The sequence below is a fragment of the Rhipicephalus sanguineus genome, chromosome 2 (assembly GCF_013339695.2).
Source record: "Rhipicephalus sanguineus isolate Rsan-2018 chromosome 2, BIME_Rsan_1.4, whole genome shotgun sequence".
NCBI classification, from domain to species: Eukaryota; Metazoa; Arthropoda; class Arachnida; order Ixodida; family Ixodidae; genus Rhipicephalus; species Rhipicephalus sanguineus.
Genome location: NC_051177.1, coordinates 28124403 through 28141542, shown reverse-complemented (window position 1 = coordinate 28141542; position 17140 = coordinate 28124403). Strand labels below are relative to the sequence as shown.

Here is a 17140-nt window from a genome sequence, read left to right as displayed (position 1 = left end):
TACGCAAGTCGCACGCTCACCAAGGCAGAGAGTAACTACAGCGTCACAGAAAAGGAGTGTTTGGCCATTGTGTGGGCGCTTGGCAAGTTTCGCCCATATTTATATGGCCGTTCTTTTGACGTCGTGACTGACCACCACGCGCTGTGCTGGCTTTCGACGTTAAAAGACCCATCCGGCCGCCTTGCTCGCTGGGCGTTGAAAATTCAAGATTACGATATACGCGTGGTTTATCGCTCAGGACGGAAGCACGCTGACGCTGACGCGCTTTCCCGTTCCCCTCTCTCTCTGGAAGCCACTGCTGATTCCACGTGTGAGAGCACATTATCATCTCTCGACTTTGACAGCATTGCTGCCGAACAGCGCAATGACCCGTGGACTGCGTCTCTGCTAGACCTCCTCTCCGACCCTTCTCAAGTCCCAGCGTCGCGAATGCTCCGGCGCCAAGTCCCGCACTTTGCGATTCGCGACAAGCTCCTCTATCGACGCAACTATGCACCAGAGGGACGCACGTGGTTGCTCGTCGTACCGCGAGCCTTGAGGTCGGAGATCTGTTCCTCTTTCCACGCTGACCCACAGTGTGGCCACGCAGGAGTTTTCAAAACGTACGAAAGACTTCGACACCGTTACTACTGGCGTGGCATGTATACTTTCGTCCGCAACTTCGTCCGCTCTTGCCGTGAATGTCAGCGCCGAAAATCTCCACCGCACATCTCCGCCGGTGAACTACTACCTTTGCCGTGCCCTTCCCGACCCTTTGATAGGGTCGGTATAGATCTCTATGGGCCGCTTCCATTGACTCCTACCGGCAACAGGTGGATAATCGTTGCAGTCGACCACTTAACACGCTATACCGAGACTGCTGCTCTTCAAACTGCCACAGCACAAGAGGTCGCCTCTTTCATACTTCACCGTTTTGTGCTGCGTCATGGAGGTCCTCAAGAACTTCTCAGCGATCGTGGCCGCGTCTTCTTATCAGAGGTCGTTGAAAAATTGCTCGCTGAATGTGCTATTGTACACCGTACATGTACTGCTTACCATCCGCAGACCAACGGCACTACAGAGCGCTTTACTCGCACTCTTGGTGACATGCTCGCTATGTACGTCACACCTGATCACTCGAATTGGGACCGAGTTCTTCCGTTCGTAACCTACGCCTACAATACCTCGACGCAAGCTACCACTGGTTTCTCCCCTTTTTACCTCGTTTATGGCCGTCACCCTTCCCACACCATTGACACCATTCTGCCCTATCGACCGGACGCGTCCGAGTGCCCGCCGATCTTGGAATCCGCCAGGCACGCAGAAGAATGTCGCCAGCTGGCCCGCCACTTTACCTCCGATGACCAGAACCGCCAAAAGCCATCCACGATGCCCAGAACTCGACTCCCGTCTTTCTCCCGGGTGCCCTTGTGTGGCTGTCAGTGCCGCATCGCACACCAGGGCTCTCGTCTAAATTTCTTCCCAAGTACGATGGGCCATACCGCGTTCTCGAACAGACTTCTCCTGTCAACTACCTTATTGAACCTATCACGCCGCCGTCTGACCTGCGGCGTCGTAACCGCGAGGTTGTACACGTCCAGAGACTCAAACCCTATCATGATTCTACGGTCCCTACAGACGACTAAGTCGCCAGGATGGCTCCTTTTTTCCCCGGGGCCATTGTAACGAAGACGAAGTACTCCGGCGCAGAAGCAGCAGCATCGAGGGTGCAGCAGAGCCTCGCGCTAGCGGACTGTGCTCGGTGCATTACGCGACCAGCGATAAGCTCGACGCCCAATAAATCTCCTTTATAATATATATATTGCCACGCTCGCTTCTTCTTTTATTTTGATGTGTTCGAGTTTGACAAGCAAGGACGGTTATCAACACTCGACGCTGGCCGTGAAGCAGTGTTCGAGAAGCTTCACGATTTTAGTAGACCGCTTTGTTAAGATTGCGTGCCGCACGCGAATGTTCCAGCTTTGTCGAGAGATAACGCCGCCACCAGCGATATTGCTGGAAAGTTCCATAGCGCCTGTATAAAAGCCGACGCGCTTGACCGCTTGTCAGTTGATCGACGGACGACGCCCTGTTCGCCGCTATATTTGTACAGCGTGCATTGCTGTAGTTCTAGTTCTCATTTTCCGGCCACAAGTTCGGCCAAATAAACAGTTTCATCCTGCAAACGCCGACTGCTGTCTTCATCGACGTCACGACCACGTGACGTCTGGTGGAGGTGCTGCTTCGCTCATGTTCCGGTCGCCCCCGTCAGGCCGTGAACCCAGTCCGGGCCGCAACGAAGACATCGACGCCTACCCCGAACAGCGAGCAAGCCGCAGGACACAAGGACTACCTCCAGAATACCAGCCTTTACCCGACAAGACCAGGAAGACCCCGACCATGACCAACACAACAGCGACAATGACAGCAACCATGCCGCTTGCACCCGTGCTGCTACAGCGCCCAAAGGACCCACCGACCTTTCACGGATCATCTGCTGAAGACCCGGAAAGTTGGCTGGAGAAGTACGACCGCGTCGCCATTTTTAACGAATGGACCGATGAACACAAGTTAAGACACGTCTACTTCGCCTTGGAGGACTCTGCCCGAACTTGGTTCGAGAACCAAGAGCGAAGCCTCACGACGTGGGACATTTTTCGCACAAGATTCCTTGCCACATTCACGAGTGTCGTCCGCAAGGAGAGGGCCGAAGCTCTGCTGGAAACCCGTGTGCAGCTTCCAAACGAAAACGTGGTGCTGTACGCGGAAGAGATGAGCAGACTGTTCCGACACGCCGACCCAGCCATGCCCGAGGACAAGAAAGTCCGCTTGCTCATGCGAGGGGTAAAGCAAGAGCTCTTCGCTGGGCTAATGCGGAACCCACCGTCGACAGTCCAAGAGTTCGTCTCAGAGGCGACGACGATTGAGAAGACGTTGGAAATGCGCAACCGGCAGTATAATCGCCGATCGATTCAAGACAACCCAGTTGTTCATGCTGTCGGCTCCGACGACCTGCGCGAAACGATCCGAGCGATCGTGCGGGAAGAACTACGCAAGCTCTTACCCTCACCACAGCCTGAAGTTGCGTCGATCGCTGACATCGTCCGAGAGGAAATCCAGCAGTCTCTGGGCACCCCGAGTCAGCGCAGCCGCAGCTGCAAGCAGTGACCTATGCTGCTGCAGCCCGACGCAACGTCCCCCCTCCTCGCCCAAGTCAAGACGCCGCGCCGCCTCAACAGTTCCGCCGCCAGGCACCACCACCGCCGCCACCGACGTCATACCGCCCGCCAGCCGGCCAACGATACACGCCGAGGAAGACCGACGTTTGGCGCGCCCCCGACCACCGCCCACTCTGTTACCATTGCGGAGAAGCTGGCCACACTTACCGCCGCTGCCAGTACCGACAGATGGGACTGCGTGGATTCGCCATCGACGCGCCGCGTCCACAGCGAGGGGAAAAACCACGTGACATCGCCGACTACCTCGCGGGAACGCAATGGACGCCCCGACAACCTTCCCGTTCGCCGTCGCCAGGCCGCTACGTCTCTCCCCAACGCCGACCATACACTGGCCCAACTCGGGGCCGGTCACCTAGCCCGTATCCGGAAAACTAAGGACAGCAACCGATGGAGGTGCGGTTGCTGTACGACGAAATACCGAAGATCCTCCGCCGCGGACGACGACGCCACGACGAAACCTTCAGGACACGACGCGAACCAGACAGAGCCCTGACGAAGAAACCTCGCGGATCGATGTAGACCCGACGACGCAACGTGGAAGGAGCGGTACAAACCGACGTAGCCGTGTCCCGACGCCGCGGCCTAACTGCAACGCAAGACGACGAACTAGCGACCTCGATGCTGTGTCGGCGGCTGGTGGTCCCGACGAGGGAAGCAGACGAAGACGACCGGCTCGACGAACGCGGCCGACGGGGACGCCGTCCAGCCCCGAACACGCGGGTTGGCGCGAAGCGCCGAAGAAAAGAAGCACGTCCGCTCACAACGAGTACTGCTCACACACTCTCTTTATTTACAAGTGCGCCTGTAGAATAACGACACCAGAGCGGCGCCCCCTGGCATCTTACAAGGCATTCTCAAAACCGAAACCGAAACAACACAACAACCATCCCCTCCTCGAAAGAAAAGTGAAAAACTGAAAAGTGAAGAAAGCATGAAAAACTGAAATCACACGGAAAATCATAAGATACACATTTGAAAAATGCGTAAGACAATTCAGTTCAGTTATTTACGAAATATTGCACAGAACACTGCACACACTACACAGAGAAACAATGCATCAGTAATGCACACAGAGTAAGTCCACGGCACGTAATGAGGCAGGAGTATAAGAGAAAAGAACTTGTTATGACTAACTATTGTACATAGTCCTCATAACGTCGAGGCTTCCGACGTTTCCGCTTAGAGCGGCGCCTCTGAGGCGTAGAAGCAGATGACTGTGCACCCTGGTCACACGCGCTTGGCAAGTCCTCCCCACCTGGCGAAGGAAGCGTTCCACAGGCTGAATGTCGAGGTACCGGTGGGGCAGCCCTGGCTGGCGGACGCATCGGCGAAGTGGACGGAAGCAAGGGCGCCCGCACAGCGACAGGCACGGCCGGCGGATGCACATCGGAAGTACACTGAAGCACAGGCACACGCACAGGGCACACCGCACGAGGCGAAGCACACACATTCACAGGTCGATCCGGCATCGACGAAGAAGATGTCTCCGAAGCCGTAGGCGGTGACGCAGTGGACGACGCAGAAGCCGTGGGACAAGTCGGCGATGCACGAACGGTCGACACAATCGACGAAGCAGACTGCGTTGGAGCCGAGGTCAGTAAAGCAGGCATCGTCCCCTTTGGTACCGGAAAAGTTTTCTGGGATTTAGAAGAATAGCACTGTAGTGTATCACCGCAGATGGTGATGCCGAACAACCGAATGGCATCAAGGCCAAGAAGAGATCGGCCACATGGTGTTACAAAGAATATTATCGGAGCCTGCACTCCTGCGTACGTGACGTTGGCCGTGAATTGGCCGAAGTGGCGAATGATTCCCTTTGAATATGAGTGCAGGATAGTAGATGAGCGTGCCAAATGAATGTGCGGAAATGAATGCTGAAAGTCATCGGCGTTGATTAACGAGACTGAAGCGCCTGTGTCCACCAGAAAAGACAAGGGCACATTGCCCACTGAAGCTGTAACACGTGGCTCTGAAGAAGTGTGGACACCATCCACATTTAAAACAGTGACCGTATTGGTCTGAGCCGTGCTCGAAGGAGCAGATGAAGAACCTGGTTCAGAAGGATTTACTGGACGGGAATTGCATACGGACTGAAAATGTCCAATTTTTCCGCACGCACGACAAGTGCGGTTTCTCGCCGGACACTGCGCAAAGTTGGCTAAATGCCGTGCCGATCCGCAACGAAAGCAGTGTGCGGTTGAATTATGCGAAGAAAATTGAGCACGCGAGCCCAAAGCTCGGTGTTGATCCGGAAAAGAATTCGGCGGCATGGAGTCGCCATGTTGACGGCTTCCTCGACCCCGCGACGCTGAGGGGCCGCCATGTTGACCGCCACGAAAGGACTGTGCAGGCGGGCGGCCATGTTGACCGCCGCGCCGAGACGAAGAAGAAGGGCCGCCATGTTGGCGCGTCCCGTGAAACAAAGGACCGGCGCCCTGGCCCCCCGCAGCAGAAAGTTGCTGCACTGAGTGCGGAGCGAATTGCTCCAACTGCACACGGACAAGTTCATCCTCTCGCACAATCGAGAGGGCTTCGGAAAGAGTGATAGACGATCCTTTCTGGAGGAGTCGGCAACGGACATTTTGCGACGCGACGCCAATAAAGAGCTGCTGCCTGATCATGTCATTTTCAAGCGCGCCGAACCCGCAAGACGCGGCTAGCGACCGGAGACTAGCTATGAAGTCTACCACGGGCTCACCGGGGAGCTGACGACGCTCTTGGAAGCGGAGGCGCGCGACATAATCACAGGACGCGTCTTTAAAGTGGTCATCGAACAATGCAAGTGCGGCTTGGAATACGTCAGCCGACGCAGGCGTCTCTGACGCGTTGGCGGAACTCAACGTCTGGTAGAGTTTTAGACCGGCGTAGCCTAATGCGTTGATTAAGAGGGCTTTCCGACGCTCGGGCTTGGCGGCGTCCTTCCCGATGGCATCCACGTAGGCTTCGAAAATGAGCTTCCAATCAGCCCAAGGGATCGGCGGATCGCCGGGCGTGGAAAGAAAAAGCGGTGGAGGTATGGGAGACGCCATCACAAGAGAAAAACTCTACACGAAACGAAGAAAAGAAGAAAACGAGAACGAAGGAGAAACACCAACGCGAAAAGAAAGTCCGCAGTGTTAACGAATAGACGCGGAGCCGCTCGACTGGGAAAAGGCAGAAGAGACGCGACGCGGCGGCCGCTACGGAGAACAAAGAAGCGATGGCGGGAAACGCCGAAGTAGCGTCGCGGCGTCGCAGCAGAATGGAATCATTGAGGCGGACCGGCAAAAAGGAATACGAAGGAAACTATTCGTACTTCACCTCGTCGCCATTGCTGTGTCGGCGGCTGGTGGTCCCGACGAGGGAAGCAGACGAAGACGACCGGCTCGACGAACGCGGCCGACGGGGACGCCGTCCAGCCCCGAACACGCGGGTTGGCGCGAAGCGCCGAAGAAAAGAAGCACGTCCGCTCACAACGAGTACTGCTCACACACTCTCTTTATTTACAAGTGCGCCTGTAGAATAACGACTAGAGTTACTGTATATGCTACCTTTAGGTAGCAGAGTTGCGCATAGGTCCGCCATCTTGCCCGCCGTGGCATCCACGCTAAGCAGGAAAGCCGCCTCTCTGGAATGTAGGAGCCGACGCGGCTGCTGTTGTTGCTGCTGTCCTCTCGGCCCAGCGGCTCCGTGCACCTTCTCGTTCGTTCATAACGCGCCGCTGGCGCAATGACTTTCGATTCGAAGAAAAAAAAAGAATGGAAAGCTCAAAGAAACAATAATTTGAGATGGAACAGGTGGAGATGGAACACTATCGTAATATTTTTGTTTTAAATGGCAGTTAGAGAAAGTGCGACGGTCACGATTCTGGACCAATTATATTCAGCCTAATTATTCGTTTCACGTAGTTTTTGATGCAGCACTTCAAAAGATTAAGTGAATAGCTCGAGAAAACAAGTGCTAAAATTATCACTGTGTTTTACAAATAGCGCAAGCTAACGAGAACTTCGCGTACGTCTAGGTAGATGTGGCATATAATAAACACTCGGTCATGCTTCCAACTTTTATCCCGCACAGTGGTCGGAATGAATCATGCTGTTTTGATAGACCTGTAAGGTTCATATTCATACACATCGCCTCGTTCACACAGTCACTCGCGCATATTTTTACCGTTTTGTCCCGTTTTGTCCTGTTCGATTTTTAGTCAACCTTTGACCAGTGAGAGAGAAGCGATATATATCCTGTTCGTTATCGCCGGCTTCTGACGTCTCATCCGCGGCAGCCACTTGAGACGGCGACGGACGACGGAGACAGACTTGCCACATGAAATCGAGAAGAAGGCCTTTCCGTGCTCTTGTCGGTTCGTGCAGTGGGGAGCGCAGCATCCTCTCATTGTCGCAACTTCGCAACGCTGAGTCAGGGCGCTGCGCCGCGCAGACGTTCGCAAAAACGGACAGCAGAAGACACCACCACAACAACGACAAACAGTCCGAACTCAGCTGGACCGTCTTGCGCTTCGCCGGACGGCTTGATTTGGCTTGATACAACGGTGGTGGCGCGGCGATCGCCAGCACCCGCGCGGCCGTGAAGTTGGCTTTCCCTAAAACGGATGCTTTTTGCGCACGTGAGCGCGCTGGGCGAATGGTGGCGCGAGCGGCGAGTTCTATCAGAGGCGCAACTCTGCTACCTAAAGGTAGCATATACAGTAACTCTAATAACGACACCAGAGCGGCGCCCCCTGGCATCTTACAAGGCATTCTCAAAACCGAAACCGAACAACACAACACTCGACGTTCTTATCGACGGCCACAGCATCACAGCCCTCGTCGACACCGGAGCCGACTATTCTGTCATCAGTGGACCGTTCGCCACGAAGCTGAAGAAAGTTAGGACAGCCTGGGAAGGCCCCGAAATCCGGACAGCTGGAGGTCACCTCGTAACGCCAGAGGGAATCTGCACAGCGAGACTCACCATAACAACAGGATTTATCCCGCGAACTTCGTAATCCTGCCGCGTTGCTCGAGAGATGTCATCCTTGGTATGGACTTCTTAGGCCTTCATGGTGCAATCATCGACCTGAGGTCTAAGTCAATAACACTGTCCACGGAAAAGGCACTACCGCCGCACACTCCGCCAAGAAAGCACGCCTTGAATGTGCTGGAAGACCAGGTCACCATTCCACCTCGCTCCAGCGTCATCATTTCCGTCGGCACTCAGAAATCAGCAGACCTCGAAGGCGTTGTTGAAGGCGACAAGCACCACTTGATTAACCGCAAGATTTGCGTCGCAAGAGGAGTAGCAGAGCTGCGGGCAGGGAAAGCAACAGTTATGCTCACGAATTTCAGCAACGAGTACAAGCACGTGAGCAAAGGCACGACGGTCGCCTACATCGAAGAAATCGTAGAAGCCAGCAATGCTTTCGGCCTCACCGATTCTCCCGAGCCTACTCCGACGAATAAAGCGCCGCAACCAGCTTTCGACATCAATCCCAGCCTTCAGAAGCACAAACAAGAACAGCTCAAAACCCTGCTCTTGCAATACAAGGACTGCTTTTCGTTGTCGTCAAGAATTAGGCAGACTCCCGTGGCAAAACATCGCATCATAACAGAGGAAAGCGCCAGACCACTCCGTCAGAGTCCGTACAGAGTTTCGACGCGAGAACGCGAGGCCGTGAAGAAACAGGTCGACGAAATGCTACGCGACGACATCATCCAGCCGTCGAAGAGTCCGTGGGCATCCCGGTGGTGCTAGTGAAGAAGAAGGATGGGACTCTACGTTTTTGCGTCGATTATCGTCGCCTGAACAAAGTCACGAAGAAGGACGACACCCTGGATCGATTACACAACGCAAAGTACTTTTCGTCGATGGACCTCAAGACCGGTTACTGGCAAATAGAAGTCGACGAGAGAGACCGAGAAAAGACTGCTTTTATAACACCAGACGGCCTGTTCGAGTTCAAGGTCATGCCCTTTGGTCTTTGCTCGGCACCTGCGACTTTTCAACGGGTTATGGACACAGTACTGGCCGGCTTGAAGTGGCAGACGTGCCTCGTGTACTTGGACGACGTCGTTGTGTTTTCCTCAAACTTCGACGAACACCTTCGGCGCCTTGAAGTTGTACTTCAAGCTATCAAGACCTCCGCACTCACCTTGAAGCCTGAAAAGTGCCGCTTCGCGTACGAGGAGCTCTTGTTCTTGGGTCACGTGATCAGCAAGGATGGTGTTCGCCCGGACCCGCGGAAAACAGCTGCCATCGCTGACTTCCCGACGCCCACCGACAAGAAGGCCGTACGCCGTTTTCTCGGCTTGTGCGCCTATTACAGACGTTTCGTCAAGGAATTTTCACGGATCGCCGAGCCACTGACGCAACTCACGAAGACCGACGTCGAATTCAGGTGGGAAACGTCGCAAGTCCAAGCATTTCAAGAATTGAAACGACGCCTGCAGACGCCTCCCATACTTGCGCATTTCGACGAATACGCCGATACGGAAATCCACACCGACGCAAGCAGCGTAGGACTCGGCGCCGTCCTTGTGCAAAAGACCGACGGATTCGAAAGGGTCATCAGTTATGCTAGCCGGTCGCTATCAAAGGCAGAAATCAACTACTCCACAACAGAAAAGGAGTGCCTGGCCATCATCTGGGCTACATCGAAGTTTCGCCCCTACCTCTACGGCCGGCCCTTCAAAGTTGTGAGCGACCACCACGCCTTGTGTTGGCTAGCTAACTTGAAGGACCCTTCAGGTCGCCTCGCACGGTGGAGCCTACGACTTCAAGAATTTGACATAACCGTCGTTTACAAGTCCGGAAGAAAATACTCCGACGCTGACTGCCTGTCCCGCGCCCCCGTCGACCCACCGCCGCAGGACGACATGGAGGATGACTGCTTCTTGGGAACCATAAGTGCCGAAGACTTCGCCGAACGACAGCGAGCGGACCCAGAACTCAGGGGCCTTGTGGAATACCTCGAGGGCAGGACCACCGTTGTTCCCAAGGCATTCACGCGAGGACTGACGTCGTTTTTCTTGCGCAACGGTGTTCTCCTTAAGAAGAACTTCTCGCCGCTTCGGGCCGATTCCCTTCTCGTAGTGCCCTCGACACTGCGACCAGAGGTCCTCCAGGCTCTGCATGACGACCCGACGTCTGGACACCTGGGTGTTTCTCGCACGCTCGCAAGAATACAGGAAAAGTACTACTGGCCGCGCCTTGTCGCCGACGTAACTCGCTACGTCAAGACCTGCCGGGACTGTCAGCGACGCAAGACACCGCCGACTAGGCCAGCCGGACTTCTGCAGCCTATCGAGCCACCTCAATGGCCGTTCCAGCAAATTGGGATGGACTTACTGGGGCCGTTCCCGACGTCCAATACCGGAAACAAATGGATCGTCGTAGCTACCGACTACCTCACCCGCTACGCCGAGACAAGGGCCCTACCCAGAGGCAGTGCCGCCGAGGTAGCAAAGTTCTTCGTTGAGAACATCCTCCTGCGTCATGGCGCCCCAGAGGTCCTCATCACCGACAGAGGTACGGCGTTTACTGCTGACCTAACTCAGGCAATACTGAGATACAGCCAAACAAGCCACCGCCGGACCACAGCGTACCACCCACAGACCAATGGCCTCACCGAGCGGCTAAACAAGACCATCGCCGACATGCTGGCCATGTATGTCGACGTCGAACACAAGACGTGGGATGCCATCCTTCCGTATGTGACCTTCGCATACAACACGGCCATGCAAGAAACGACGCAAATGACGCCGTACAAGCTGGTCTACGGAAGGAGCCCGGCAACGACGCTCGACGCAATGCTACCAACCGCCACCGACGAAGACGATCTCGACGTTGCCGCCTATTTGCAACGCGCCGAAGAAGCTCGACAGCTCGCCCGCCTGCGCATCAAGAACCAGCAGAGGGTCGACAGCCGTCACTATAATCTTCGACGACGCCACATGGAGTACCAACCCGGTGACAGTGTGTGGGTCTGGACGCCGATACGCCGACGTGGGCTCAGTGAAAAACTTCTTCGGCGATACTTCGGCCCATACAAGGTGCTTCGACGTCACGGCGCTCTTGACTACGAGGTCGTCCCGGACGGCATTACGAACTCCCAGCGACGCCGCGCACGACCTGAAGTCGTCCATGTCGTGCGCCTTAAGCCGTTTTTTGCGCGTTAGCGAACCTGAGAACTCTACTTTTTCCTTTTTATTGTAATTTATTTGTGTATGCACTTGTTTTTTCCTTGCATGTTCTGTTGCAAGCATCGGGACGATGCTTTTTCAGAGGGGGGCAATGCCACGCTCGCTTCTTCTTTTATTTGATGTGTTCGAGTTTGACAAGCAAGGACGGTTATCAACGCTCGACGCTGGCCGTGAAGCAGTGTTCGAGAAGCTTCACGATTTTAGTAGACCGCTTTGTTAAGATTGCGTGCCGCACGCGAATGTTCCAGCTTTGTCGAGAGATAACGCCGCCACCAGCGATATTGCTGGAAAGTTCCATAGCGCCTGTATAAAAGCCGACGCGCTTGACCGCTTGTCAGTTGATCGACGGACGACGCCCTGTTCGCCGCTATATTTGTACAGCGTGCATTGCTGTAGTTCTAGTTCTCATTTTCCGGCCACAAGTTCGGCCAAATAAACAGTTTCATCCTGCAAATGCCGACTGCTGTCTTCATCGACGTCACGACCACGTGACAATATATATATATATATATATATATATATATATATATATATATATATATATATATATATATATATATATATATATAATATAATGAAAACTCCTTGAATAAGGCAGTTTCTGCGTCGACGACGACAAAACTACTTGTCGAAATGTTGGCTCTAGCGACAACCCGTGTTCGAGGATTTTTCCATCTTCCCCTGAACTTCTGCCACGTTTGCAATATGCTATTAGTGTAGAAGATTCCTTGTTATTATTATTATTTTTTTCAGGTCTACTGCGTAATGTGCGTGGTGTCCCAATACCAGCAGTACGTCGTCAGAGGGCACGCCTCGGAGCAGAGAAGTCGACAGGAGTCAGTAAGTTGAGTATGTTCTCAATGGTATGGGCTATTGACCAACAGCTTTGTATACTCGATGCACGATCGAATCTGCTGTTAATTTCAGAGGCACGTAGCAGAAGCTTTAGCACTGCAATACCTTATTGCGATTTGTCATGTTCCTGTGTTACGATAAAATCAGTGTGCCGTGCCAGTCAATCAAAAAATCGAGCGCACATACTCCCCTATATTCATGATGATAATGCGTCGTGTTATGTTCAGCGTGTGAAAAGCTGCGGCCAAGCTGTACACCATGTACCAACTCATCCGAGAAGCATCTGTCTAGGACACCGTGAGTAGGAGGACAGTGCTAATTGTGATTTTCTAAAAATGCTGTGCATTCTAAGGCGTTATCAAAGACTCACAATTACAAAAATTAAACCACGGAACCACACAATTCTGCGCAATTTTAGACAGCGCCGTGAACATTCCCGCGCTCAGCGTCTTCAAAAATTCTGCCAAATAATGGTGCGCATCCTGCGTCACTCTAGCGATTTTTTTATCCGTGTAAAATTTTGAAGAAATTGTGTATTTTTCTATGCGCACAAAATCAATAAGTTGCTGCGCACGTGCATAAGTCATTGAGAATTCCTTGAACATAGCTAAAGATGATAAACTCTTGAAGACACAGAGCGTCTGAAGCCGAGAGGACGAAGAATAGGTAAAACCACGTGCACTGCGCCTTATTACTGTGCTACATGCATGGCTGTAGCGCATACAAAGGTTAGACAAATTCACGTGCACTGTCCCTAATTAATGTGCTTCATGGCTGAATCGTCATTAAACATCCCGTAGGGATTAGCGACGGCCGGAGCTCATTCTTGTAATCTTTGTAAGAAATTTTGCTAATCTCGGTGAAAGTCGTGTTTGATGTATGTGTATGCGTTTCTTTACACACTTTTTAATATTTTTGATTTATTAGTCACTGCCACTTATTCTGGCGTTTATTTCTTTCTGTCGAGCCGTACTTCACAAAACGGTCGCTACTAGTATTTGATTATGTCAGCGTGTAAATTGGAATCCGCACGGCGTAGTCGCAAGAGTCATGACGTCGTATGACACAACATTTTCGCAGTTGGCCATGGTGACGACACAGAACAGGGGCGACAGCGGCGGCGGCCAAAGCGCAAATCGATCAGCCTTCGGCCGCATCAGCTCGTGGTACATGCGCTGGCTGTCTCGCAAGACAGCTTTGCCGCGCAGTGAAGACACCGTACTGCCGTGCCGAGTCGTCGTACCAGCAGACACCACCTACTCAGCTGATGAAGGTGCGCTGGCAACGGCACCTGGTGCCACAGGTACACCCACTCGCTGCCTGTCTGCCTCTCGCGCGCTCTCATATATGTCACGTCTCGCGCCATGTTTAGGAAAACACGCATGTTGCACAGGACATAAGTTTTCAGTCATAGTGACAAGCAGTGCTGGGCAGTATCGAAGATATATGTATCTTAGATACTATCTTAGATACTCTTTGGGTATCTTGTATCTGTATCGCGATACGTCTCGCAAAACGTGTATCAGTATCTGTATTTCCGATACATTGAAGAATGTATCGTGCATCTTAAGATACAAGATACTGCGATCGCACAACCACCGTGCCACACAATAAATGTTGGCGGAATTTCGCTTCTCAAGCTGATACTGCTGCCACTAAGACACCAGAATAAGACAAAAGGCAGTGACATTATTTTATCTTTCCGCCAGAGCTTTCCGGCGAGGATAGACGATGAGCTCTGAGCGTCCCTACTGGTGGATCAGTCACGTGGTGGCGCCCGCGTCGTCTCGACAAACAAGCGCGCGAACGTTAAGGACCAGTTTTAACCCTTTTGTTTTCTAGTTCTTTTTTCCTTTTAGTTATGTGAGTGTCATGACGATTGGCACTTAGCCACTGTCCTGTGTCACGTACTCCAATGCGTACGGCGTCTTTCGCACACACTCTGATGCCGGTTTAGAGTCACCATCGATGTTTCTCCAGCGTGGTGCTTCGTTACGAAGTCTGAAGAATTCAAGAAGGGGGGGGGGGTCGCTTTGCGTCTCGTGGCTTTCACACATCGTCAATTTGAAGGATCTCGTGGATAAATGTTTAACTTTTATCCAATGAGATCGACTTATGTGCAAAGAATATTCTAACAGCTATAGCGCCACCCAAGGCCGTAACTAAGGGGGGGTTGAGGGGGTTCTGACACCCCCCGAAATTTTTTCATGCTTTAACTTTTCGGGTGGCATTAAAATACTTAAATACTTCACAGCGACCACCAGTTGCCAAAGTTAGCCGTTCTACATACAAACATCCCCGAAAAAAATTCCTGGGTATGGCCCTGGCGCCACCTGTACCAATGCTGGACCGAGCAGAGCAACCATTCACCTAACAGACTCTATCTTGGCGTACGTCTCTTTTTCCTTTATTCAAAGAGTTCTAAAATCATAATTTGATTGCTAGCAGTTCTTTCATAGCTGTTCTTCGTTTCCATCCAATACATTACCCATGTCTATATATTGTTTTTTTTTTTTTGTCGCTCTGCTTACTGCAATATGTCTTTAACGTGCTGCCAAGGTAAGCTCTCTGCTTTACTTTTACCTTTAACAATCTGCGTCATTTCCGCTACTGTTTAGATATTTATATTCCACTTGAATTTAATATTGTATAAAGGCGATGTTGAGAAAAAAAATGTAATAATCCGGGTGCGCCTGAAGTATACAGTAAGAAAAATTCTGCTTACTAAGTAACATAGCGAAATTGAGTTTGCATTATAACGACGCAAATTATTAGGAGCCCATGACGGTCAGCGCAAACAAGATACGAAGCACAAAGTACACGACACAGGCGCTCACTTGTTTGCGCTGACTGCCATGAGTATGTTCCAACTAGCCCAATTTGCTACATATATTTATTAGGAGCTATCTTGAATATGTTAGAAACGGTACTCGAGAAACATAGTTATAGCATATGCTCCGTTTTTATTATGAACGTCCCAACGAGCCGTTTTACGCTATTTTCTATAGGCACTAAATTCAATTGTCATAGCTATTAAAGAGGTACTGACACGAATATTTCCAGTTGTCGTTTTTTTGCGTCAAATGAAAGGTCAGGCCCTCAAGAGCCTAGAAAAGGTAGTGCTAAGCGCGTAATTACAGTATGTTTTTAAAAGCTAGTTTCGGTTCCTACTCTACCCTGACGTCACAACATGGTATGAGCTTCTCGTCACGTGCTCGTACAATATATAGTGACGTTCCCACGGCCGCTCGGCACCTTGGCTCCGCCATCTTGGAAGTTTTGGTACCTAACGTCATCACAACTAGCCAGAATGCTGCGTGAAGTCACCATAGACACTAGCTTGACGCCTGGCGTCAAGCTATAGTGTCGATGTAAGTAGGTGCGCCATGGAAAAAGTGATTTTAATATCAAATTAAAAGATCTTATCAGCATTTGCTGAGCTTCACACTTGCTCAGAGCCGTCTCTGCATACAGGAGACTTGTATGGCCGAGTAAACTCGCCTTCGAAAAAAGGTGTCAGTACTCCTTAAGGGTTACCCTCCACGGTGGTCTAGTGGTTATGGTGCTTCACTGCTGACACGAAGGTCGCGACGGCCGCATTTCGGTGGTGGGAAATGCCAGATGCCCGTGTGCTTATATTTAGGTCTTAGAACCTCAGGTAGTCGAACTTTCCGGAGCCCTACATTACCGCGTCTCTCATAATCATGTAGAAGTTTTGGGTCGTAAAACGGAACAATTATTATTAATTGTTGGGGGTGCCGCCTGTCTCGTGTTTCTATACTTTTTCGCTGTGTTTGATACAGAACCGCTTTTCTATTTAACTTAGATATATTTGTTTTCCTTGTTTAGGCTTCCCTAAATTATTTTAATGTTGCTAATCACCGGGTAATCGGAGCTATAAGTGGCAATAGCATGAATAGCGGCGGTGTCCTGCGGCGCTTTGTGCAAATGTACAATACGTCTGAAACGTTTCTTTGCTGCAGATGTTCTTGGCGACGTACACATCTCCGGTTATAGGTTATTGCGAAAACCATGATACGTTTACGAGCAAGGTAGAACTCCACAGCGGTATTTGCACCATCGTGCGGAGATTTCTTACTGAAGCTCTTGTTATTAGATGACAACCTCCTAGCTGGTCGGTAAGCGCAGCAGCGACTCCCATCACTTATTAAAGCGACAAGCAAAAATCGCTGTCGGCGAAGTGTATAGAGAAAGAGCTGTCATGTAAAGCAGCTAAAGCAACAGCAGTAAGTTGTTTCGGAATGAAACTAATTACCTTGAGCCAGAAGTACAAAACGTTTGAGAAACTAACAAGTATTTCATTCTAATGAAAGGAAATTGGTCCCAGTTAATAAATTTTCAAGCGAACATTCTAGTACATAGGCGTTAAGTGCTACATTGTATAGATATATAACAACAAATTTCCGAATGTATCGAAGTATCTTAAGATACAATTGGAATGTATCGTATCGGATACAATCCGTGTTGCAGTGTCTTGTATCTGTATCTCAAATACTTCTTGCTTGAATATCTTGTATCGTATCGCGATACAATTTCAATGTATCTTTGCCCAGCCCTGGTGACAAGAAGTCACTCGGTCACTTATGCGTTTCTTCTTTTTCTTCTCAGCCGATTACATTTTCGAGCCGCAAAATGCCTCGCATCGGTCGTTGCGATCATTGTTTCATGCAAGTGATGTTGTGGGACTAAATGGAGGTCTTATTTATGTAACCGTAGGACGCAACGGTAGGACGCAACGGTAGACTCTTACGAGAGCTTTACGGGGAGACCATGATGTTCTCGAGATGCGCAACGAAAGCGCGTAGTTTCAAAGTATATCCGACGTGATGACGTTGTCTAATCATCTGCGTTTGCGAACTTCAGTGCCGC

The 17140-nt window shown here is 51.4% G+C and overlaps 1 protein-coding gene across 8 annotated transcripts in view; it reads left to right on the top strand.

The window, feature by feature from the left end:
• The window catches only part of LOC119382611 (uncharacterized), a 138934-nt gene that overhangs the window by 45734 nt on the left and 76060 nt on the right, over positions 1–17140 (top strand). For 3 of the 8 annotated variants that reach the window (XM_049412265.1, XM_049412266.1, XM_037650389.1), the window contains exons 6-7: positions 12149–12235; positions 13331–13553. The exons of 1 other annotated variant lie outside the window; for it this stretch is intronic. In XM_049412265.1, coding sequence (XP_049268222.1) covers positions 12149–12235; positions 13331–13553 — 310 coding nt within the window. The remainder of the gene's footprint in view (positions 1–12148; positions 12236–13330; positions 13554–17140) is intronic. 4 more of the 8 variants (XM_049412267.1, XM_037650390.1, XM_049412268.1 and 1 more) reach the window with 2 other exon arrangements.